This window comes from Phaethon aethereus (assembly GCF_964289735.1).
Source record: "Phaethon aethereus genome assembly, chromosome: 3".
NCBI lineage: Eukaryota > Metazoa > Chordata > Aves > Phaethontiformes > Phaethontidae > Phaethon > Phaethon aethereus.
In genome coordinates this window covers 27,570,387-27,597,269 of record NC_138576.1, presented here as the reverse complement: position 1 = coordinate 27,597,269, position 26,883 = coordinate 27,570,387, and the positions used below count along the sequence as shown (strand labels likewise).

General features: G+C 39.4%; 1 protein-coding gene across 1 annotated transcript in view; it reads right to left on the bottom strand.

Annotated features, from left to right (window-relative positions):
* Positions 1 to 26,883, bottom strand: part of MLIP (muscular LMNA interacting protein) — a gene marked incomplete at both ends in the record, with an annotated part of 119,573 nt that overhangs the window by 6,457 nt on the left and 86,233 nt on the right. Inside the window, 3 exons of the mRNA XM_081997100.1 lie at positions 2,138 to 2,191; positions 16,108 to 16,296; positions 21,391 to 21,516. Coding sequence (XP_081853226.1) covers positions 2,138 to 2,191; positions 16,108 to 16,296; positions 21,391 to 21,516 — 369 coding nt within the window. The remainder of the gene's footprint in view (positions 1 to 2,137; positions 2,192 to 16,107; positions 16,297 to 21,390; positions 21,517 to 26,883) is intronic.

Sequence of the window (26,883 nt, the reverse complement as noted above, 5' to 3'; positions counted from 1 at the left end):
CAATTAAATTGCGTGTCTTGTTTCTTAAGAGAGTTCTCTTTGAAAAGATCTGTCTCTCCATTAGATCTGTGAAGTTCTCCCTCAATGTGTAAATTATAAAGAAGGAGGATGAGAGATGAGGATCTAGCTGTTTGCTTTCCTCTATCTTATTTTCAAATGCAGGAAAATCAGTTGCATCATCAGAGGCTGCATATATATATACACATATGCATACATATATATATACACACTTACACAAATACACACATACACATATACGTATATACATATATGTGCATATATATACACATTTCAGAGTGCCTAATGTAGTGCAAATCGGTTTCATCTCAACAACAAATTTATCCTCAGAACTCTTCAGTCCCTCTCACTGCCCTCTCACGAAATATCTTTACTTCAATAATATTTCAGAAATTTTACAGATGAGTTGGAAAAAACCAACCTATCTGAGAAGTTCAGTGAGGAATTTTTTGTCTAACTTCATTTTGTGAAGGCGTCCTGGGGCTTTCTTTGGATAGCTGCACAGCAGAAACTATAACTGCTTTTGAGAGAACCAAGTGGCTCCTGGGAGGCATAGGAAAGGGGATTGATGGTGTAGAAACAAACAGAAAGGTCAAAGGCAAGGAAAAAGGGAGGAGGCTGGAAGACTGTGACGAAGATTCAAATAAAAAGAGATATGAAGTAGCTCTAAGTCCCTGACCCCCTGCGAAGAAAGGCTGGGCATGCACATGATAATAAGAGGCTCGTGTCTCATATACTCCTGGTGCAGAACACCAGTCTGTTGATCCACCCAACAAGTGAGATGTCTCCCTTCTTTTTTTTCTTTCTTTTATTTTTTTTTAATCTTTTTTTTTTTTTCCCCAGTGGAAACTGAGATAAACTGTGAGGATAAATTGACAGGCTGTCAACAAACTTAGAATTTAGGCAAACCTTCTGCTTCCAATGTGTGAAGGGCTCGACCTCAAAAATCCCTCAATATTTTTCAAAACAACAAGAAAGATACTCCCTTGGAAACAATTATTGGCAAACATCCATTTCATTTATTTAAATGCTTGTTTTGCTGCTTTAGCAATACTAGAACATAATTTTAAAATAATAAATTAAAAATAAACTGCATTACAAAAATGTAATTATCATTCCTATCTATGTTGTTTAACTCATCAAAAAACTTGTGAAATAATTATGACCATGTGCCTGGTAACCAAAAGAGGTCTCAATAGGAAAAAATTAATTCTTGTGTCATAAATGTACTCATAGTGCTATTATTGGTAGTAAGTTATACCTTCTTATATGAATTTCTAAAATAATAATGAAAATGTTCTTTAATTAAAGATATTTTATTACATTCCAAAGCCTACAGTAAAGAATATGATACTTAATTAAATTACATATGTTTATTTCAATATTGAGGCTATAATTCAGCTTCATGTTCATGACGTTGTTGGAAAAAAGACCTGCCTGTGCCAGCAGAACCTTTTTAATTTTTATATGTTCTGTCTCAAGGGAAAATTGATCATGTGCTTCAGCTCTCACTGAATGAATTGTCTAGGGTGGTAGCCTCTATGGTCCTGGAGATTAGATATGTAAAATTAGTAGGGAATTGGCCAATGAATTTAGACTTCAAGAAGATTTGTGTCCTTTTTCAAGGTCAAATTAAACTGGCACTGAATTGTGATACTGGGAAAAATTGCACTATGTGTTGTTTTATGTTTTCTTGACAGTCCTTTACAAAATTCTCAATAATTAATTATCCTTAGTGTTTCTGGTAGCTGTTGCATCTGGTATTTAAAACAGAAGCTATACCAGTGTCCGCAAATTGTGGAATGCAAGATTTAAATGGGGCTAACTACACAATTTAACAAATCCCGCTTGCTAACATCCTAACAGCACATATTAGGAACCTGAAGTGTAAATGTTAGTGTTACTCCAAATTCACATAAGCAACACAGTCTGCAAAACAATTCAGGTGTTTTTTTTCATTAATCATTAAGAATAATTAAAGTTTATCTAGGCCATGCACTGGAAAAAAGGAGATTTGGGAGCTCAGCACATTTTTGCTCATCAGCTCTACACAAGCTACATAAATAAAAGATAAAGCTATCATGCAAATGCTTAAACCCATTAAATGACAACTGATTACCTCTTTAGAGCTGAGTGTTTCATTCTCTGGAATAGGCACTATGGGATGACTGGGCTGCCGAGCCAAGGTGTCACAGGTTGGAGAGAGCATGAGGTTAAAAACAGGAAAAAGAAATCTGTTATCAGTTCAATTTCTACATAAAATATCACTAAAGTTTAATAATTAAAGCAAATATCCTCAGTCATGCAGAGAACAGCAAGGCAATGAGATTCCATTTGTGTTCAACAGGCTCCCTGCTGAACAGGCTCTCTCCTACTACTCTTTGTCTCTATGAAAATCTATTTCAAGGTATGGCCTGTCTTCTGTTATGCCATATTCCCATAATTAAAAGGGTGGGGAAGGGATAAATCACTTTGCAATTTGAAAGAGGCATCTCAAATAAAAATCACAGCAAGGGCACCTGCCTTACAATACATTTGGCATGGGATAATGCACATAAATTTATTTAAAACTGCAACCGTATTTCTGTCACTTTGGATATCTTTCTTCTTAAATATCCTCCAAAAGAGCTCTACTTAATCTTAAATTTCATAGACATAAATCATACAAACATTTGAATAAAAAATGCTGTATAACAGTAATTAGTATGTGCAGAAAGGAGTTTCAAATCTCAGTAATTTTCCAGTGTTTTGAGTATTATACGACTTGCACCTGAGTAATGAAGTTTGATGGATGTGACTCAATGAAGAACCATACCAATTTCAAAAAGATTTTAGTTCGAATACAGATAAATAGACAAGCTGGAGCTTATGAAGGCAATGTTAAGATCATAAGCTTGTGAGGTTTTCCTGTACAGTGACAAAGAGACATCTTCTTTAGGGCAAAGGTTGCTGAAAGTGTTGGGGTTCAGATGTTTTAGAATTGTACGAAAACAAGGTTGGAAGAAGCCTGTTATTTTCAATGTATCAAGGGCATTACTTTGGTTTGGTATTTAGTAAATTAACAAAAGATGTGTTGCTAAAAAAAATATTGGTCTTGCCCTAAGAACATTAATTTCAAAACTGTGCTTTTTGAGAAGCAAAACTGATCTGTTAAACTGGCCCTATACACAAAGAAGAATACTGAAGTGCAAAATACTCTAATTTTCTGCAATTACACTATGGATCTGCTATGTATTGCTCTCTCCCTTTGTAAATTTGCCCTAATTTGTTTCCAGGGAAGCAAGAATCTACTCTAGCAACAACAGCAGACTTCATAGAAGCTTTGAACCACTTAAATCTTTCTGTCTTTTTTTTTTTTTCCCCAAAAATGAAAAGGCAAATTAATAACTTTAGGCAATAAGTTTATTTATTTATTCAGTAAATTTAGACAAGGGAATAATTTTAGACAAAGGAAGGATAAGGAAGGGGTAAGGAGCCTAGATCCTCTCAGCAGCACACCGGGCTCCCCATTGCAGCCAGCACCGCTGCCGCAGGAGCCCCCGGAGCTTGCACCACCCCGCTGCTGCAGCACAGCTCTTCACAACACACACAGCAGGTCTTTAAAGGCCTGCATGGGAGACAGAAGTCCCAGTTCCAAACTTAGCATCCTGCAGCTACCATGGGTGGGCAAACCTTGGTAATACACAGGTACAAAGTCCTAGCAACACCCGCGGTATCTTGGCACGCTTATTCCATTGACATAAACCCTAGAGTGGAGTTACCTATTGCCTCACCAGAATATGGCATCTCTGTATTCCAGGCAAAGTAAGAAGGCTCAATCAAAAAGTGAAGGGAGAAAGTATTGATCATTTTCTGTTTACTTGCTGATGTGCAGCTAAGCTCTCTGAGAAGAATTGTCCACTGCTTGCAAGAAAGAAAAGCTCCCTAGTCAGGTAGTGATCCAAGAATGAAACAGCTCTTTTTCTCAAATTGCACAGAGAGCCAATCAATCAAAAATGCACTTTTATTGTGTTATCTCATCCTGGCCTTTCTTGCTGGTATTCATTGCCTATCATGTTAACTCAAAATGCCTCTCTGAGTCATGAATCTGCCTTACTTTGTTCCTTCAGTATGAGGTCTCAAGTCCCTCCTTAGAGCTAACAAAAGTAATATTTTTTTTTGTCTAAGAAATGTATTTGTTTCCTTTATTTTGGTAGCATCTTCGTTCCAAACTAAAGGCTGGAGGCCTGTTCCTTGTGTTATTTTCATCAAGTGTCAATGTTAACTGGAATGTGCCAGCCTTGCTGTGGAAAAGGTCCCATGCCAGTCCTCCCAGAGTTTTACCAACAGGCTATAGAGTCTTATTATTTCCTCCCTGATTTTTCCTTACAAATATGATTTTTGCATTCTTGAATGCATACCATGCCAGTCCCACAAGCAGGATGGAACTTGCTGTCCCAGAGCACTTGCTTTCTGCAGCTCCATGGGTACGGACTGGACTCTTTTGGAAGAGAGAGAAGTCTGAACCTCTGCAGGGTGAGATGAGCACTGTCATCAGGTCTCTCACTGTCTGGGCAAGCACTAAAGGAGGGCATTGGCATCTCCATGTTGTCTTCTCTGCATGCTGGTCAGCCCAGGGTCTTTGGAGGACACTTAACAGGACAGATAACCTACCTGATTAAACTCAACCTTGTACCTGAATCATAGTACAATTTAAAGCCCTAAGCACAGGGGAAAGGTCCTTACAGAGTATGGTCATCTCTCTGCAAAGATGAGCTATCAACATCAGAGTACCAGACAGTCAGTTTAAAAGTACCAGAATGCAAATTAGGCAGAATGAGGTCAGATTAACCCTTCTGTACTAGACATTGTGTCACTATCATCCCTCAGAGTCATATAGGAATGTACCCATGTCCACAAGACCTGAAGCTTGAATGCAACTTGGACTATGTACTTTTTACGGGTGTGTTGTCTTAGTGAGACCTCATCAAGCTCTGTCACTGGCAGTCTTTCATCTCCGGGTCAAAGCAGCTCTCAAGAAGCCCTGTTTTCTTCTTCAAATGTAAAAGGATTGTGTGTGTTGATGGTGGAAGATGACAATATTGATTTTATAATTTCTGTTCTTGTTTCCTTTACCAGTTACAAAATTCTGCATTACTCTTACAATGTTAATTAATAACTCTTAACTTTTCCAGACGTCACTCAGTTTTCTGGTAATGTGACATTTTCTTTATTATTTCTGAGAACAGATAAAGAGTAAACTAGACGAATCTGCATTTGTGGCTGCAAAAATTGTACAGAGGAGAGCAGAATATGGTGAAAATATCTAAGTATTTGCAGCATGTAAGTTCAAAGGGAAATTATATACCTGGCCAAAATAACCTCTTACAGAGTCAGTCAAGGCTTAGAAAAGAGGTGGTTATATAACATCTTAGTTAGACCTTTGCTCATTTAGCTCTGTAGAGTAATCAGCAAGACATATTTGCCTTTAAAAGGTCAGTTTATCTTTATTGTGCTATGAATCACAGCTGCCCATGAAGTAATATAAAGCTTTTTGAGGTGTTCTCAATGTAAAACCTTTTTCATAAATCTGAGACACTCTCTAGAGGGTCTGCAACCTTTTCTAATTGAGACACAGGTTTAAAACTCTTTGGAATCAGTAAGAGACAATGTACATAAGAAATAAGAATGTTTCAACTATAGTAACCAGAGAATGTCTACATATACACTATTCTTTCAAACTACTCTGTTAAGTCTTTAATCCACTTTGAAAACAAATTAGGTACTCCAGACTCATATGAAACAGAGGCATTCTTTCACAGCAGGAAAAACTACTAATTTCTCAAAAACTACAAATATTTATTTATACTGGCATAACAAACAAACTTTTCTTACAAAACAATTTTATATATAACCACTTTTCCTGAGCAGAAGAACATGAAATCTACAGTACCAATAAATGGTAAAAAACCCACAGCAGCAGAGTAAAAACTACCTTTAACTAAGGGGAGAGAAAACATATAATGTAAAAGGACAATTTATAATTATGATATTTACAGTCTCTCTGAAATGACACAGTACAAAATCCATTTTAGAGATTCAGTCAGTTAAGCACCCAATTCATTTGCACCTTTCACCCCTCTATAAAAGGAACTGTGAAGTAGAAATGGGGATCACAGCAAAGATTTATAATGTGCCTTCAGCCACGTATGCACTAGAACATCCCGACTGACTTGCAAATCGTTGTAACACGCTACTGTACCTGTGCATTTTTCACTTGAAGATTTCAAAACTGTCTCCAGATACTGATAAGTACCTGCACATAAGGGACAACTCACACGCAGACCTGGTTCCCTGACAGATTCTCACAGGACACAGACCTGGAGACTGCAAGATTTGTATCTGAATACCAGAGGCGGGAGGAGTTACAGGGCTTTGCAGTAGGGATTCCTTATCTCTAAGTGGAGCTGGAGGGAGGGAGATGCATGCAAGCCCAGCAGAGCATCAATTTTCATTGGGCTGCCTTTTCCCAGGCCAAGTTCAACTTCTCATGCAGAGCTAGTCTACGGTGGAATTGGCCAAATTGGATTTTCTGCCAAAATGACTTTTCAGTGAAAAATACTAGCAACAGAAAAATTAAGCTTTCTGCAAAACATTTTCATATCTCTTACAAACTCTCACTAGTCATTTAGAAAATTAAAATGAAGTGTTTATTTTTAAGAAAACCCATCTGTAGCTGGAATATTGTGTTTTCTGACCTTCATGTTTCATTTTGGATCAGTTCCATAAAATATTAAAATGTATTTCACTATCAGTGCATTTTGTGGCAATGATGATAAGAGCCTCTATTTTCTGCTGTAGGCTAATCAATCTCTGCAGTTCCTCACAGGGCTAATTTCACTGTAGGTGGTTACAAGAGTTGGTGGCCAGCAAGGGTACCAGGCCTGTAACAAAGACGTGAGGCATGAAAACCACAACTTACACACCCATAGAGTAAGGCAGCAGAGGACACAAACATCTATTAATCACATGGATTAAAACTATCTGCTTTGAGTTAGTTCATATAAATAAATAATAGTGATTTATGGAATATTTAAACGTTTTCAAATTTTCATCTATATTGGAAAGAACATTTCAGGTGTTCCAAGAACACAAGTGTTTGAAATTTCCCTCAGCTTATTGACTGTGAACTACTTATGGACTCACAGAAATCAAGTCATTGCTTAGAAGAAACGATGTTTCCCTGCCCCAGGAAGGGGCTCATTGCTCACTGATAACAGCCAAAGAACTTTAACTGTTTTCCAGGTGAGAGTGTGAAATTAAACGGATTTATTTTTCAGATCTGACCTTCCCCCCACGCATTTTCTTCCTAGATTAGCTGCAAAACTGAATAAGCCCTGTTTTCTGAGTAAGCTTCTCATGTAACAGAGATCTTTGACCTTAGCTACTTTAAATCCAAACCAAAATTTTGACTGAATTTTCATGAGTATACACGTGTAACTGTCACCTATGATATTAAAATTTGTATTAAGATCATATTCTACCTATCATATAACTACTAAAATGATAGCCACTGTTTAATTAAGAAAAAGAGAAAGCTAATACTATAATGTACAGTTTATCATATATGACCTCTTCATCAAAGTTCAGAACACTTTGCCAAAAAGAAATAAAAACCAATAAAACCTTGAAGTTCATAACATCTCTGTAACATAGGTAAATATTGGCTTCTTTAATTAAAACTCTAAGTATGTACTTGGAATTTCACCAGAACTAATTATATTTTGCATATTTTTCTAACATAACTGGAAGTGGAGTTAATTAAGGCCATATTTCAAAGTACACGTTATATCAATACATGCAATAAAAGTTAACTGAATTCTAATTTCTCCAATTTGTCCTTTAAAATGAAGATTTTCCAAAGGTTCATCAGCCCACTGTTTTCTTTTCCTTGATACCTCAGAAGAGTTTTTACAATGTAAAGAATCATCAGGAAATTGTCTAGAAACATTTGTGTCGAGTGAGGTCTAAGATACAAATTTCTCTATATTTCTGTGTTTTGTGATAGTTTCCATTGATTATGATTTTTTTTCCTTCAGACTTTGTTTTCTCACTGTCTTCAATAAAAAGCATACAAATATCATTTTTGTTTCTCGTAAAGGTTACGTGGCCACCAAATCTTGTTTGATATTTTTCATTCAGTAGTATAGTTCTGCTTTTGCTGATAATAACAAACTTTACCTTTGAGTGGCTTCTGTTCTTGGCTTTTGTTTTTATTACTATATTACAAGCAAAGATATGTCTCTGAGCTATGGCAAGCTTGCCCCCATCACCATGGTGCATGTCACACAATCCCCTTCACAAACCAACAGTGACATTGGAAGTAGATACTAAGGGTGTTGTAGTATTTGGGCTGTTGTATTTCCTTTGGTTGTTCTCCTAAGAAGTGTGTTCACATATTAATCTGAAGATACAGAAGGCTAAGATAAAGACAGCTCAGAAATTACTTGTTAGCTCGGGCCAGAATTTCTGCTGTATTTGGTATTGGTTTATGCATTAAAAATGTTTGCCTGAAATCCACTATGCAGAAACTAGATGCAATCATCCTAGAAAGCCAGGCATAAGACCGAACTGAAGTTTTATATTATACAGAGACTTCTAAGAACGAAGACAAAGCATTTTAAAGCACTTCTTGGTGCTTGAGACTGGTTTAAGCTATCCCAGCAGAGACAGCCTGTGTAAATGGGAAGGCAGAAAGCAACAGAAGTAGCTATAAGTATGTTCCAGGAGGAAACATTGACACTTCTGGATGCAGTGTTAACTGGGAAGCACATTTCAATTTCTCAGTATGGAAAGAGCCTGCTGGGATTTGATCCTATGGTGTTCAGGAAAACAACCTTTTTGTGTCCATGTTTCCTAAATACACCAAAGAAATACCAGGGTGCTACCATCAACTGCTTCTCCTAGTGGAAATAAGACAGTAAGGTTCTCAAAATTGCCCAACTACACAGGCCAAAAGGAGTGGCACAATGATCAATTCCTTTTTTATCTTTGGAAGAGCTGTCTCTGCAGCAGTGGGTAGCAGAGTTTTTTCCAGGCAGTGCCAGAACTTAAGACATCTCCGCATTAAGTGCATGCTGCTGTGTCTGCTGTTGAGCCTAAGCTACCTTCATGGTCTGTTGCTAATTTGATGGCTTTAAAGAAAGCAACCGATTACCAAGTTATGATATGTCTAAAGGCAGCACTTTAGAAGACACTTTAGGAGAAATGCCTTTCTTTAAAGATGATCTGAGCAAGAACCCAAGAGGCATTTTCTGCAGGTATTATCAAACAAGTCCAAAGTGACAGAAATGACATCTTAGTATGAGACAATTAAAATAGCTCACTAAGTCCAAGCAAAGCCATAAAATAATATACAAAGGAGACACAACAATATTAAGCATTAATATTTTCCCAATGAGGAGGTCCAATTTGTAGCACAGCACTAAGGAACTGGCTTGTTTGCCTCTGATTTATTTTTCCACACTAAAGCAATCATTCTGCATCACAGATAGTAGAAGGTTGATCAACCAAAATACACCTACACAAGTGTACCATTTAAATATCAAAGTTCAAAAGAGAGAAAGTAACTCTCTTCTAGAAATAAAAGCAGCTGGGATGGTGTCTGATAGAAAAGGGCTTTTCCATGGCAACCTTGAAAGGCTGCTGCATTCACAGAATGTCAATTCCCACTATGCTGCTATTAATCAAATACAAACTCCAATGAGTAGGAGATTGGATGATGAGGTAAACATCACTGATTTCATTTATAAAATAATAAAGATTGCCTTTAAATATTCTGCTTACCTATGAAGCTGCAGACCTGCAAATAATTACAAAAGGTTGATACTTCCAACATAACAACATTTAGTGATTTCAAGAAAATTCCATTTAGGTCTAGGAAAAAAATTAAATTGGCTTGAGCCCAAAGTTGGACATTAAAGAAAACTTGTCCTCTGTAAGCTTGAAGCTTTACTCTTGTAAGTAATGTCTGGTCAGGTACAGAAATGATAATTTTTTAACATTTATCATACTTCTCGCAAAAAGCCAGTTCCCTTCAATCCATTTTCAAGTCTGTGCTGCTACTTACTTATTTAACCGACAGAGAGGTTTTCACAGGGATGTATGTGGGTTGTGTGCTCAGCCCTTGCTGACAGAAAGAAAAGGCAGTTTGAAAGTCAATGGGGACTGAGTGGTAGTCCCCAGCTGAGGGAGCTACACTGGCTCAATCCCCTGCCTCTTCACTTAGGCAGGTCATTCCTTTCTCCTTCCAAATGACAGCTGGTTTCCCAAAATCTAATGCTCTCTGCCCTGACAGATATTTACATTGATTGTGCCTCCATATGAATCATAGAACAGCCCAGGTTGGAAGAGGCCAACTTCTTGTGAGAAAGGAAGCCTAGAAGAGGTTATCTAGCACCCTCTCCAAACGCATCTTGAAAAACTCCAGTGATGGGGACTCCACTACATCCCTGGAGACGTTGTTCCAGTGATTGATTATTTGCACTGTAAAAAAATTCTTTCATATAACAGATGAGACCTCTCCCAGTGCAAGTTGTACCACTTGTCCCTTGTCTTCTCCATGTGGCTCCCTGTGAAGAGAGAGCTTCCATCACCTTTGTAGCCACCCTTTAAATACTGGAATACTGTGATGAGGTACCCCCCTGAGCCTTCTCTTCTCTAGGGAGAAAAGACCTAACTCCTTCAGTCTTTCCTCATATGGCAGGTTCTCCAACACTTTGGTCATATTTATGGCCCTCCTTTGGACTCTCTCCAGTCTGTCCACATCTTTTTTGAATGACAGGGACTAGAACTGGACACAGTACTCCAGGTGCAGAGTTGTGCTCTTACACCCTACACAGTCCTCCATTAAAGGCTGGAGGGCTTCCCAGCAGAAGAACACTTTGGAGTTAACCACAGAGCTAAATATTACCTCAGGCTCTTCATCATTGCAATAGTTGCACTCAAGCCCACCTTCCTCAGCTGTGTTATTCCAACCAAAAGGAAAAGGAACTTTTTTTATAATAAAAAGTTCACCTCATGTAATTATTCAAGACCAAGGACTGTAAATAAGAGCAGCAGCACCTGGTGCCTGGGCAGCAAAGTGGGGAAGGAGAGGACAAGGGAGATGACAAAGCCAATGAGGACAGAATCAGCTCACTTGAATGGGCAACTTTTTTTTTTCAGAAGCAGCCTGTGCACAGATGAGAGGAGAGAGACTTCTCTGCTCTTCTCCAAGCAGAAGGACAGACACAATGCCTTGGTTACCACTGCCTCCTCCCATCAAAGCTAAAACCACAGTGTGAAATGATTTGGGGCACAGCTTATGGACTTCATCACTCTGAAATGTTATAATCTAAAAAACCTGCCAGTCTATCTTTCAGCTTCATCTGTGTAATTCCATCAGCTATGAAGATTCAGGTACTTGGTGGAACTTCAAACAAAAACAGCCTGGTGCTGGGTCTGGTCTGCCTAAAAAACACCACGCTGTCCTTTCAACAAAGCATTTCAGATATTTTCCTACACCCTGAGCCAGCAAATGAAACAATACTGGGTTTAGAATCCCACCCTATCTATCCTCCCTAATATAAGACACAGGTGATCATTCTGTTTCTTCCCATTTCCCATTTCTCAGGGAGCAATTTTTTAAGGTAATTTTTAATGAAAGTGCAGGTGAAAAGCAGCAACTCCATTCACTGGCACATCCTGTCCACTCTCAATAGTGTACTTACAATATTTTTTAAATGATTGTAAGAATTTATGCAGTGGGTTTTGCCCTCTAGTGGAAGATGAAGCAAAATACAACATATAGTTAGGAACATAACCTATGTATAGATTGACCGTGTGGACACTGACCATGTGTTTACTGGATGGCTGGAGAGATAGCAAGTGACTTACAGTGCATATTATCCCTTATCCCAAGGAATGTGGAGTGGAGAGGGGCAACTCCAAGGAATTTACAGAGATGACAGTCCAGGTTTAGTAGAGAATGGAAAGAAATTCCCATGATGTCAGGATGTTGTTTACTTAACAAGTCTAACACTTTGAAATTTCAACCCCTGATACTGTGTCTACTGTACTGTGTATTCTGTCACTTTGATTATCTATGATAATAAATTAAATAATTTCTTTTTAAAAACATGAATAGCTAAGACTGTAGTTGGGTGGCACGGAAGACAGGGTTATTGCAAGAAATAATAGGCAAATATTGGCAGAGTTTTTATCAACATATATTGACTCAAATGTTAAATATTGATCATGTGAATAAGATCAAAATTAATCTTCCGTTGGTTATCAAAGAATTTTTAATACTATAGACCAAAACAGAAACATAAAAATCATCTTAAGTGGTGAATACTTACTTCTTGTGTAAATAAACCTCTGTTTGTATTAAACTAGCCCAGTATTGACATCTGATTATTTTGTTTCCCAAAATATTGAGCCACACCTACCTAGAGAGTGACATCAGTTCAGAAATACAATACATTTTACTAAAGGTATTGACTAGCCCTACCAGTAATGCTCAAAAATCTTACCTACCTCTGACAATCAACTTGTCTCATTTTATGTCAGTTAGCCTTATCTTCATCGGCTGAGACTTTAAAATTATTACAAATAATTAAATAATTAAAATTATTTTTAACATTTGGAAACAAACAATGGTAAATTCAGTTATACTGAAAAACCTCCAAAGAAGTCTCCAAAAATATATTAATCTCAAAAATCGTTGTCTTCACCGATTCTGCATCAGAAGATCTAATTATTGAATTTTTTTTACTGATCATGGTTAGCATAGATTCACGTGGATTTTCACTGAATCTTATGGGATGGAAGAGAGAATTTGCTACATTAACTAAAATAAAGGATACATTTGGAGAAACACAAACTTCATCATTGCATATGGTCTTGACCAAAGTCAGGAGCCTATTTCACTCACACAACAAGAGGGATGGCAGTGGGAATTCAACCAGAAGCCCAAATGCGTGAACTTTTTGCTTAAATTGTCACAGCACAGAATCACAGAATCATAGAACGGTAGGGGTTGGAAGGGACCTCTGAAGATCATCTGGTCCAGCCCCCCTGCCAAGGCAGGATCACCTAGGGCAGGTTGCACAGGAATGCGTCCAGTTGGGTTTTGAAGTTCTCCAGAGAAAGAGACTCCACAACCTCTCTGGGCAGCCTGTTCCAGTGCCCCATCACCCTCACAGTAAAGAAGTTTTTCCTCTTGTTGAGGTGGAGCTTCCTGTGCTGCAGTTTGTGCCCATTGCCCCTCGTCCTGTCACTGGGCACTACTGAAAAGAGACTGGCTCCATCCTCCTGACAGCCACCCTTCAGGTATTTATAGACATTGATAAGGTCCCCTCTCAGCCTTCTCTTCTCCAGACTAAACAGCCCCAGGTCTCTCAGCCTTTCCTCATACGAGAGATGTTCCAGTCCCTTAATCATCCTCATAGCCCTCCCTTGGACTCTCTCCAGAAGTTCCCTGTCTCTCTTGAACTGGGGAGCCCAGAACTGGACACAACACTCCAGATGAGGTCTCACCAGTGCAGAGTAGAGGGGGAGGAGAGCTTCTCTCGACTTGCTGCTCACACTCTTAATGCACCCCATGGTATCATTGGCCCTCTTGGCCACCAGCGCACATTGCTGTCCCATGGAGAACTTACTGTCTACCAGGACTCCAAGGTCCTTCTCCATGGAGCTGCTTTCCAGCAGGTCAGCTCCTAACCTGTACTGGTGCATGGGGTTGTTCCTCTCCAGGTGCAGAACTCTGCACCTGTCCTTGTTAAATTTCATGAGGTTCCCCTCCACCCAACTCTGCAGTCTGTCCAGATCACTAGGTCAGTACTAGGGCCTCATCTAAAACACAGCCCTCCCAGTTAGATTCCTGATAACATAACCATTCAAAATGCTGCTGCAGAAGTATTTGAAGTAAAATTAAATGATCTGCTGAGATTTACTTTGATAGAATACGGCACTCTTCAGTGACTTCTGGGCTATGGATGATGCTGCTCAACCCTGGAAAGTTGCTGACTTAAAAAGAGAGTCAGAGTTCAATATGGAAATAAGAATGTATAAAATATAAAAAACATAATAAAAAGTATATCATATACAGAAATGAAATAAAAGCTGTTTATAGATGTGTGAAGCTTACAGGAAAACCATGTGAAATACCCTTGCTAACAGTGGACAGTAAAAAATGGCCCAAGTAGGAGAGCAAATTTGTGTTGTACTTGGAAATGGAAGTAATCAAAGAGATGATGTAGTTCTTATATTTACATTGTATAGGAAGAACCTGTTAACATCAGAGAGGTGTGGCTGCATTTATCAGTTAGCAAAACTCACAAAGGTTGCTTGGAATGACAAAAGTTCCTTGAGATAAAAAGTTGTGGAAGAGGCCTTGTAATCGTCACCATATGGGTGGTGCAAATGCAGATACACAGGCTGGGCTGTCCTATGACCTCTGCATTGAAAAGAAATGTTTTGGGTGCACAGTGCTACGGGAAATCAGATCAGCAGCAAAATTTCCTTATTTCAGCAGTTATTCATCAAGAAATATCCCTGTTTGAGAAAACAGCTAATGTGATATAACAAAAAATTACACTATCTTAATTTTCTTCAGAAAACTTTTCCTTGCCTCATTCACCTTCCTATACAAATTTCTGAGTTTCTAGCAGTGTTTTCATTAGCAACAGCAAATACCCATTTTCGTTATAAAAACTGGCTTCAGCGGTCATATGAACTGCTTGTTTGTTCATGTGAACGCCCTGCAATGAACCAGGAAACTTATCAAAAAATACTTGATCATATAATCATTGCTGCCTAGATAAATGTGACAGCTTTGTTTAGTAAAAACTGAAAGAGAACAACCCACTCTAGCAGATGTGAAAAGGTGCTTTTGTTCAGGATGCCTCAAAGACAGAATGGAAGGCTGGTTTTAGTTGTTAGTTTTTAGTTTCAGTTACCCATCTTAATAAGTGGGTAAAATGGTAAATTCTATAAATCCCACAGGATGGAGGAGCCAACTTCAGACACTATTGCCTATTAACCTAAATTATGTTTCTAGTCAATGGGGAGAGAAAGGTATTTCTTCAGACTGTATGACCAACATACATTGTCTGCAGAGGTGGTCTTTCTCTCCAAAGCAGTCTCAGCTCCCAATGTGCCTGAAACTAGTAACATGTACTTCACCCTGGTGCTTCCCCTGATGAGGAAACTATGACATAGCCAAAAGAAACAGCACCTAATGCCTGTTTTTTAACCTCTTGTATCGCAAATAAAACACACTGTATGTCTCGGAGTGGGATTATCTCTCCTGGTGTCAAGGTTTGAGCATTCGCAGCCAGATTCTGTGTTAGAAAAAGGGGACATGGGAGGGACGCATTGAGGGGTCCAAAGAGCATCTTCTGTGGACTTCCACAACTGATGTTTTTCATACACCAGACAGGGGGTCTCTTGAGGTATTGTAAATACCTCATGCTATCTGCTCTTCAAAAAGACTTCAGTTAAGACTTAGGACCCGGTTGTCACCTTACAAAATTCATCAGCCAGCCCTGTCACCCACACACCTTGGACTGCAGAGATTTTGTCTAACTTCACTGCTATTTCAAAGAAGACACAAATGTCAGCAAGGGTGCAATTTCTTTTGTACTGGCAAGAGACAACTGCTTGTCAGGATGACAGATAAAGCCACTGGAAAAGCCTGTGTTTCTCTCAGGTTAGCCTCCCTTCCCTCAGTCACAAGAAAAAAGAAATACCCCATTACTTTAGTATGGATAAATGCTAAAAGCAATCTGAGCATGAGGGATGAAATAGATTATTCCTCCTTTAGAGAACAAATAGCTTGAATGAAGAGTGGTGGGAGCCCTGCCTTAGCAAGTCCTGACACAAGATGTGCCAAGGGAAGGAAAAGCAGTAATATCTCAAGGGATGCTGGAGACACAGGTCCATCTAACATGCATCTCCCAGAGCACCTGCCAGCACTGAATTCTAATGACTCGGTTGAATTCTGCCTAGAATTGAAAGGATGTAAGCCTGACAAAGCTCTTGAATCACACCACACTTGACGCTCACCTTATTGTACAAAGAGTTGTGACTGTAAGGGCTATAAGGATTCTCGTGAACATCACACATGATGGAAGACAAGTGGCTGAAAGGTCCAGGGTTTAGACAGTCAGCGAGGGAGACGGATGGAGGACGCAAAGGGGACTTAGTTGGAGGGATCAGTTTAGTTGGATACAGAGGGTGTAGGAGAGCAGTCTCCTATGAAAAAAGAAAAGTAAACAGAAACTGATTAATGGATGCAAAAAAGCAGCTTTAGACAGAAAGCAAAGTGCTTACCTTACACCTTTTTTACATTTCATAGGGCTTGCTGTTAACTAGGAAAGATACTCTACCTTCATGCCAACACAATTGCTCTACACTAAGGTCTTTCATTGGCATGGAAGTACACACACAAAACCTGCTGTAGATGTCCCATTAAACCAGCTACGCCTTGGCTGGGGTCCAGTGCACCTCCCTCCTGCAGCTCAACTGATGCTCAAGTTACAGAAAAGGAAAGCCCAGAAGGACCTTGTGCTAGGATAAAATGGCCACGTTTTGGGACATTTTCTGAGTGGGTAGATTGGAAGCAAAACTAATCTGAAAACAGTCTCTGAGAGGTACAAAAAAAATCCTTCCTTATCTATATACTAGCAGGAGCACTTCAGGCTTTTTATCAAGACTCTAACAAGCCTTTACAGCCACTTAAGAGTTAAACCAGTGAAGGTTTATTTCAGTATATTTCTGAAATAAAATAATTATTTCAATAATATTTATACAATATTATTGCAGTATATTTCAGCACAGTGTATTTCACTACTTCAAGTTGTCAGCAGTTAATAGTGTTTCTGGTTAAAAAAAAAATACATATGTGCTTTTTGTACCTAAAGGATAAAACCCTTTAAAAAATTTGATTTTTCAAAGATTTGGGATAGTGTCAAGGGGGCATACCCAGCTTTTGGCACAAAACTCGTACTTAGGTCTTGTCAAGGCCGTTGACACAATACATCCAGAATTCTCACCCGCTTGGCTGGCTGAGTCGAGACCAGAAACTCTCCTGCACGCTGTGCCTTTGAGCTCAAGACCCAGAAAATTTGTGACAAAAGCTGTGATTAGTTCCAGCAGAAGCTGATGTATTGCCCGCTGAAAGAGTGAGCATGAGCAAACAAGCGGATGGGAGCCCGGCAGCGGCGAGCGGCTGGAAGGGGACCAGGCAGCAGTCGCTTCACACCGACCTCGCCTCCTGCTGCTCCTCCTCAGAGGCACCAGCCCTACCTCTATTAATGATAAACCTTGGCAAACTGGCCTCACAGCTTCATGCCAAGTGTAACTAATAACTCTTTAGTTCGTTCTTACCTTGCTCTTCCGTTGCCCAAAGTGGTTTGTCTTTTTTAATGACAAAGGAGCCTATGTATATTCTTGTTAATAAATTTAAATAATTTAAATAACAATAGTAATAATAATAATAATTTTCAAGTGTATGAACCCTATAACATTCACTATGAGTTGTTTTCATGTTACGATGTAACAAAATGCCCTATTTTTTCTCCAAAAAAGATTCTGTTTCTCCAGTTTCAAATGAAAATTTTCATGAAGCCGTCCCATCAGCGCTGCTCACCAGTTACATATACTTCCAGTATAATTTATGGTGCTTTTTTGAACAAATTGGAGCATACTCCCAAAATGCCTGGAACATTACTGAAATGTACTAGTCAAGAGAAAAAAATTTCTTTCTCATCATGGTGAAATTATTGTCTCCAGTCAAGGCATCTAAAAATGTGAGAACCTTAATACTGTCAGAATGGAACCTCAGAAATGTTACACTCTGCCTGTAACAAGTGTTTGATGGGGGGATATCCACTGAATAGCCAATGCTACAAATTGCATATGTCCTCAGGAAAAAAAAAAAAAAAAAGGCGGCAGCATAAGCTAATATGAGAAAAAGACAAAATGAAATGGGTTTTTTCCTGGTTTATAAATTTTATTGGCACACCAGTGGCAATCTATATACGGTGTATACAGTGTACCCAGAACACAGATAAAAAGAGCTATCTGTGAGCTGAGCTACATCCTTTCCAGACGATCTTTACTAATTTAGAAATCTCTTTTTGTCTCCATCCACTGCTTTGGATTATCTGCATGAGAACAGCTGCCTGTTAAAGCAAAAATTACTATTTTTTTACAAGGGAAATGGCTTTTTCCACATGGGGACATTTCTTAATGAAGTGAAAAGCAAACAAGCTACTCTCTGTTGTGCAAAAAAAGTGTGGTCAACACAGGGACATGGAGCTCAAGGCCAGCAGTTGCGACCAGCTGCATCATTGTGTCTCAAACTGAATGTCACCCACATAGTCACCAGTGCTCAGTGTCACATTGGGAGGTTTGTCAGGGAGGGGAGGTACTGTGGAGGTCTAAGAAAAACCAAAAGAGAGAAGTTAATAAAGCTGATGCCATCTGGAACCTCATCTAGTCTGTACCATCTTCAAAGATGCAGCCTGAAAGGGTCTGTCCTCTCAAGATGAGCTGGGTGAAGAATGGGCAGCAATGTCACCTAGGGAGGGCGTTGTTGGCAATGGTATTAGAAAGAAAGGATAAGAAAATGCAGAGAGGGAGAGAACAGAAATGTAAGGGCTGAACCTCCCAGCAGGACTGGGAAAATCTCCAGAGCAGGGAAAATCAATAACAGTATGAGCAGTTTTGCCCTCAGACGAAGTAGATGCGTGCTAAGTTCTTATCTGAGGACAAGTGGACTAGCACTTTTGTCTTTCCACAGAAAACAGAAAGCCTAGCTGCTAGCCTCCTATTTTTAATCCCCATTTCATATATCCCATGAAAGCAGTGAATGTACCTAATTTCAGGGTAATATTGGTGGGAACATCTCCCACTCTTTAGAAGCCTGATGCTGTGCAGTCAAAAATGCTAACTCCTGAGAGCGGGTGAAGAAGGAGGATGAGTGTCCTTATAGGTGGACAACCCCGTGATTAGAGACCACCACTGCCAGCTCCAGACTGTGCCTGGGCGCCCGGTTTCACAGACAGTGCCGCCGCCCTCTAACAGGCACTAAACCCCCCCAGGAGAGTTTCAGGGATGCTGTAAGATTGTGAACACCCTCATGTGGGCACCCAAGTCTCCTCCACACAAGAGGGACTTATATCAGCACCATAAACCTGCTCCGAGAGGCAAGAGTTGGAATTGTAAGCATCTGCTGTGATGTAAGCATGTGCTTTAGTGTTTTCTGTAGATCGGGCTATTACGGCACCATTATTTTGTCAGACCACTACTAGAATCATATAACCATTTCTCACACAAACCAACCCAATTCCTGTTAAGTCAATGAATTCATCTGAATACAGGCCTAAGTAATTCCTTTTGCAGAACAAAGATGTCTTAATAGAGGACTCTCCCAAAATAACAGTGTTTTACAGCAATCTGAGGTATTTCTTAGGTTAGGATAAAAATGCTAATTTACCAGTACTTAAAAGCATATTTAATTGTTCTTTTAACTAAAGGAAGCAAAACTGAGCATATCCATTGTGAAATTAACTTTTCCATCTTCTATCGAAGTCAGTGCACTATTTGTTTAGTTCATTTTAATCCATAGCTTTTATTTAAAATAATTTTGGCTTTCATTATAACAACCACTTTATTCATGGACTTATTATGTCCTCAGTACTTCAGTGATATGTACCATAAGTCATTTAGAAGATGTAAGCTGATTTGTTTTCACAATTAGCTTCAAATATCAGAAAGTCTGAGTATGGCAATAAACCCAGGTTTGTATTTGCCTGAAAATACAAAGTTTGGTGGTTGCATCATTCCTTCATCAGGAAAACTATAGCCATCAGAATCAGTGCCCAGCCCCGATAAAAGGGAGGTACGATCTTCCCCTGCCTTTGCAGTGAGGTCCTGCTGAGGCGGCCTTGACCAGAAATTCTCTAGCAGCACCTCCCAGTCAGCTCTCCTCCTCTTTCATCCCAGCCAAATGGCAGCACAGTGCCTGGTCATCAGAAGGTTTTCAGTAAATGAAAGCATGAAAAACTTACTATGAATTCACATGTAGTCTCTGAAGTCAAATAGTCACTGTCAACCTCAAAAGGTCAGAGAAAAATTGTAAATAATAATTTTTATTCATTTTTTTCTTCTATTTTACAGAAACTACATTCTGTAGAAACCTACAGAATGAAAAACTTTCTGATGCCAGCCCTACATGTTGCTGGAACCCACTGATGTTACAAATAAATCTTTCTCTATTTGTAATGCTGCAGTACTCTTGAGAAATGCCAGGAATGTTCAACAGCAAGTCAGAGCGATACGGAGGAATGGAAAGAACTAAAACAAAAATCTAAAAAAAAATTACGTATAAAAGGAAGAAAAGAGGACTGTCATTGCTAAAGTCTCTCTCTAATGTGACTAGTGGCACAGAAGTAAGAGAAATTTAATTAGTAAGGTATTTTGTTCCCATCGTATCTGGAAAGAGGACTTACTGGCTTCATTTTACTACCCTCCAGGTAGAAGATTCAGAACATACTGGATAGGTTAATAATAAGATCTTGCAGGGACATTCAGATTATGAATTGTAGTTAAGGTTTAGTTCACAATAATGCACACAAACACAAAGGCACAAGAAAAGGCTGACAGAATCATTTATCTGGGGTTTCTCTGAGATAATGCCTCAAACAGGTCAGCAAAGTTCAAGATGTGTTTTTGCAAAGTGATCCTATGGTTTTATGCAGAGGTCTGTGGGAGAAAACAACACTTTTGCTGCCCCATGGGCTGCCTGTTAATGCCCCTCATGTACAGTAGAAGAGCAGTTCCCTCAAGCTGTGGAGGGACGCGAATATGGACCTGGGGGAGCTACGCACTGGGGAGTGACATGGAAACTCACTGGGGCTCTTCCGCAGTCTCCCTTTGAGAGGGAAGAGTGAACCTTGCCCAGTCCTTGCTGTCCTCATTTCTCTTTAGAGGCAATTGGGGTCTGAAATGGAGGAAGCTTTTTCTAGTAGATCTGACCCAGACACCTGCTTGACAGGTAGGCACAGGAGTTCCACTTTCTTTTGGTATAGTGTTTCTTATGGACATCATTAAAAGATGCCCTCCTCAACATACGGATTTTTAGATTGCCACAAAAGAAGTCTCTGTAGAAAGCCCAGCTGCCCATCTCCAGCCTGGAGACTCTCCTCCAGGAGCAAGGTGCCCCTTGGGGAATCATCTAACTTTGCAAAAAAAAAAAAAAAAATAAATACCAGGACAAAATAAAGGTCTAAGATCTTTAAGGAAAGTAGCTGAGGCTACAAAATTCTTCAAAGACTTACTCACCTGCTCAGTATCTGGATCACTGATTTCTTCAAGGTACTTTTTAAAAGGATTGGGTTGATAGGCTTCCTCCTTTTGCTGTGCACTCTTTCCTTTCACCAGTACGGGACGAATGACACCAGGTTTTGTCTTGACCCATAGCACACCCAGAAGAAAAGAGATAGAAGATAAATAAAATAAAATACTTCTCAATTTACAGAATATTTGTTGGACAAGTCAATTCCAATGAGGCTGTAGTGACTAGATTTTTTTAAAAATTTATTAGTAACATATTTCACCACCAAAATTATTCAGGTGTCATGCTGCCTGGCCTACTTTTAACACAGATTGCAGACAAAAATGGCAAGAGCTGTTTTTATGCACAGAACCTCATCACTGACATCTGTTTGTTGCTGACACTGGGCTGGGCTGTCAAGCTATTGTTTGTGGGTTTTGCTGGATGATTTTGCTCGCTGTTCAGCTGCATCTTGATAAGTTCACCAAGTCACACTTTATGCACAGCCATATGTCTGCTTTCATGCTGCAAATTCTGTTCTGGGCTCCTCAAAACAGTAACTGTGAAAAAAGGAAGGGCAACATCTGATGCTGTTAACTTAGATCCAGGGAGCAACATATTAGGGGAAAGTCTTTCTGGGGAATAACACCAGTGATTGCATGTTGGATTTTGACAGTATCTTCAAAAGTTCACTTGGAGAAGTACAATTTTAGAGAATTGAGTCAGCACGGATGTGTGGTGCCCCTCATTTCACAAAAATTGGATTATTTAATCAATAAAAAAATTCTTGGTTAGCTACCAGCCAACCAAAAAATTGACTATTAACTTGTCAATTTAGTACATCTGTGATATTCAGAATTCTTACAGTAAAGTCTGACATGAGGGATTGCCACATAAACTCTAAACTGAGGCTAGGGGATAATTTTAAAATACACAAATTGTTCAGTAAGCAAAGAAAAGAAAGAAAAAACTGTACATTCTCACTGGAATTTGGTAAGTACTGAAGTCCTGAATTTAAACTTTTCAATAACTCAATTATATTTTTCTCTGTTATGGCTACCCCATAGAAAATGGGCAGTCTTTGTCACAAAGCTTTGTGTTTTATCCCCTCCCTCCTTTCCACAGGTTGGGGACCTTTCATCCGCCTCATCAAATAAGAAGAAACATATTCAACTGAAAGCAAAAGATAAGCCATGAGGTGATACTAAATTTTCTAAAAGAGTAAAACTTAAACTTTTTCATCAAGAAGATCAATTTAGTGAAAGATACAGTGCTTATTTAATGAACTTACAGTACATAGTTCATGACTATTTCTTCGTAGGATTCACCATAAAATAATTATTTTCTGTCCAAGATTTCTGAGAAGAGTTTGTGAAAGTGAAAGACTCCTTGTTTTCAACATAAAGTATAAAAATAAAAAGAATGCTACAGTTACTATGAAGTCATCATTATGCAGACAAAGGACCTGTGTGTGTCTTTCTAGCACTCCACACCATGTAACCATGCAATTAAAAGCCCATTGAGGTACCTGAACTCATCAAGGATAAGCGAGTCTCCTTATGTAGGAAACCTCTCCCAAAAGCACATTGTAGAAATGCTTTTAAGGAAGCATTTTCTGAACAACATTACACACTCAAGTGCTGACTGAATCATATGTTTACGTCTGACTCAGCTAACAGGATGGTGGCTATCAGCCAGGAACCAGAATTTGAAATACTTTATTAGCTCCCTGACAAGTTATATAGCACAACTGACACTGCTGAGAAAACCAGCTGAGACAGTTTTGCCAAGGCAAGTGTTGGTCTTCCTACAACAGCACTGCAAAACAGTAAAGGTTGTTATGGTTGCAATGGGCTGCCGATTGTCCTCACGTGGCTAGAGCCCGATAGGCAAATTACACAGGGCCGAGACACAAGCTCCAGGACTGACCCATGATCAGTTGTACTGATTCGGTGCCTGGGTGCTCCCTTGGCCCGGGTCAATGGGCGCACAGTCAGACATAGGAGGGTAGGGTGGGCCAGGGTGTCTCTTGATAGGCAGCATGGACATGGCCACCCTTCTTCTGGGACAGAAGGTATTTTGGCTGTATGAAAATGAGCCGTGCATGATATTCACTCCAAAGTCAGAAGACCGAACTTCTCATTGGCACTCGTAGGGGCATGTTCACCTCTAATTTTTTCCTCTGTTATTATGGCACCGGTTCTCCATGAGATCTTGCTGAAACCGGTGAGTAAGGTCCCAGTTGCAACCCCGTTCCTCTCAGCAGAGGCCTAAAATCCTCTAAGTCCCATGTTTCTCCTATCCAAGTCACTGTGACTTCCCCTTATCCAGGGTATTCAGAGATCCCCAAAATAGGTAGGGCCAGACCCTTCTTTGACAGCTAGCAATGGCTGTACTCCCTTCTTGTGGTGCTTTGTGTCACTACACAGGCAGTAAGTCATTCTGGATACCTGAACGGTTTTCCTGTAAACAAGAAAGTTGCCTCTTAATGTTTAACAAGGAATTGGCTTTTTAATATGTTTTCGATGCAGTGCTGTTTTGAAGCAGCCTGGCTCTGTGACAACCAGGCAAATGATTAAAAAAATATGACATGATCAGATAAAAAAAAATAACAAAACAGGAGAGCTAGGTTTGGGATAAAAGAGCCAGCTGCCCTCTTTCTTTGCTTTCTGCTCTGAGTCCATCAGACCTCGCATGACAAATAGCAAGCACCAAGTCCCTCTGTTTGCCTACACAGCCTTTACATCCAACTTTTCTGTACAAATAGTCTCTTGCAGTCTTTGAAGACTTCTGCTTCAAACGGGATAACCAAAGAATAGCCTCATGGGGAGGAACCATTCCCAGTCCCTTCCAAAAAACTCATTAGTTTTGGGGAAAGGGACCCTGAGGTAGGTGGGGCAAGTATGCAATGCAGCACACCCCAGGCAATGCGGCCATCTTCTGTCAGCACTGAGCAGCCAGAGTCACCTGAGGAGCCTCTAAACTGTTGAGAGCACCTGATTTCAGGTAGTGAGGAGCTGGCTCCTGTGTCATGGAGGAGCATTGCAGTCTCCACTGTCTGCAAAAAGATGCTTTTTGCCCTTACAATAAAAACATAGACGCTTTGTCTAGTTGAACTGTGAATCACCTTAAAATTTTGCGCTTCTATTTCCTTTCTGCCACAAATTAGTCTTCACCAAGGGAAATATGTTATGGAACGTATCAGTTTATTTTTATTTTCCCTTGTAGAAGCCTTACACTTGCAAAAATGCAATAAAACATTCCAGGCAGTGTATCAGTCTACAACAAGGTTCTCCCTTATTACATTTGAAGGTGTGAAGTCATATAACTGTGGTTAAAAGGACTTCCTCTTCCTCTGGCTAAGTAGTAAATTATTCACATTGCTTTGAAAAGCCTAGGAAGGAAGGATAATTATTTTCTCCACCTCCATGCTGAAGCAGCAGCAGGTCTTGCACCAGAGCACAGAGGACTAGGTCAGCTATTTAGAATTCAAGTTGTCTTTATTTTTGTTCCTCCTGAAATATTTGCATTTCAAGAAACAGCTGAATTTTCAACAAGATGTCTGATACTGTACCGTATCATGCTTTCCACTGACCCTGTGCTAAACTAAACCGAGCTAAAATCAGTACAGGAATGAATCTTCTTCTCAACATCTGGAGAAACGGGACAGACCTACAGTAAAGTAGTGTGAAGGAGGCACTCACCTTTGCTGCTGTTCTGGGGGAAGGGGACGGGAAAAGGGAGCAGGTTTGCCCAGGCGCTGCTCACTGCCCAGGCTGGGGGCAAGGAGGGGGCTAAGCAAGCCCTTGCCACTGATGCCGCTCTCTGCTTCTCTCTCTGTTTCCTTCCCTTTCTTTAGGAAACTCTTTCAGCACATTTAAGTTCCCTTCACCCACATTTTCCTATGGTTACCAGGAATCTCTCATTTCCTACTTCGCTGTGTGATGGCTCTGTATGGACCACTCCTCAGTATAACTGACACATTTCACTTCAGCAGTGCCTGCATTTTGGTGTTTGACAAAGTATAGACCTAGACCGATGGCAAACACTGCCTTCCAGAAGTCATTTGTCAGTGCTCAAAGACCGTGAAATCATTTTAGGTGGATAGATGCACCATGACCCCTGATTTTATGCTGGACCTGACAATAATGTTGTATTTGATGTCATTCTGACCTGAATTGGATCTTAAAAGATGCTGAATTTAGTACTATTTTACTTTAAAGCAATCACACTGTAATTCCTGAGATGTCATATTCTCAACCATGGTTTAATTCATTTCATGGAGCTTTGGGGTCAATAGTTTTAAATGTAGGAAATATCAGAACCTCAGTAATACATGTGCTTCAAAATGAATTAATTAGAGAAAAAATACTGCCAAGTCACGTTCTAAAATACCCCAGAACAAAGTAAGCCATAGAAATACGTCTATATTAACTGAAAGACTCCAGATTTAACTACTGGACCAGACCATGAGGATTGTTATCTATCTTTGTTTAATGTTTTTCTTCCTTTGAAATGCTTGAACTCATCTTCTGTCCAGCCTCGAGTCCCTGCAACTCATAGCCACAATCCTTCTCATGCAAGAAACTGCAGTGTTCTTTCTGCTACTATCGTTTAAACCTGCACACAAAATACATAAATGCTGTTCTGTACTTGCTTTAAATATATATGACTCCTTTTCTACTATTTCTGTATATAAATATATTTTTATAAATCCTTCCATTGCACACTCAAAAACCATGGATGACTGATACAGCATTAAAATATCTGAACCAAAAAGACTTAGAACAATGGTACCAAGGTGACTGGCCCCATGTGAATTTTGCTTTATTTGCATGACATATATATATCATGCAATCATGATATATATATCAAGAAAAAAGTTATTGTTAATGATAATGGCAATATTGTGTGTCATGTTGGTGTGCTGTGTAAGGCTTTCCACTTTGTTATCAGGAGTCATTCATAGTCATTTTTTAAAAGAGTAGAAAATCTGTTGATGAGACTCACGGTGGCATGCCCAATGTTTCGCCTGTCTATTGCATAAAAGTCACATAGTTGAGAGGTATAGATACAACATTTCTGGTCACCATAAATAATCGGTCCCTGGTAGAGCTAGTCAGAGACTCCACAAGAGGAGGAGTAATTGGCTGAATCATAAATGCTGCAAAATTTCTAGGTAAAAATCTACTACTGAAGAATCATCATTTGTGAATAGAGATCACAATGTGCTCAGAGACAGCACTGCTGTCTGAACAAAAAGCACGCACAAGATTTCCATTGTAGTGACTGCAATTTAAAAGAGGTGAAATAAAATATATAGTTAAATAATTAAAATAACTATTAAAAAAAAAACAAGAAAAAAAATCTAAGGAGCTGTCAAAAGGATGAAATGGTTGTAAGTGACCAGAATACTGCTTAAGACAGTAATGTTTCAGAGAAGATGTGCATCAGCTAATAAGAAGAGTTTAAGAGATCAGTAAATTCTGGGATGTTGAAAG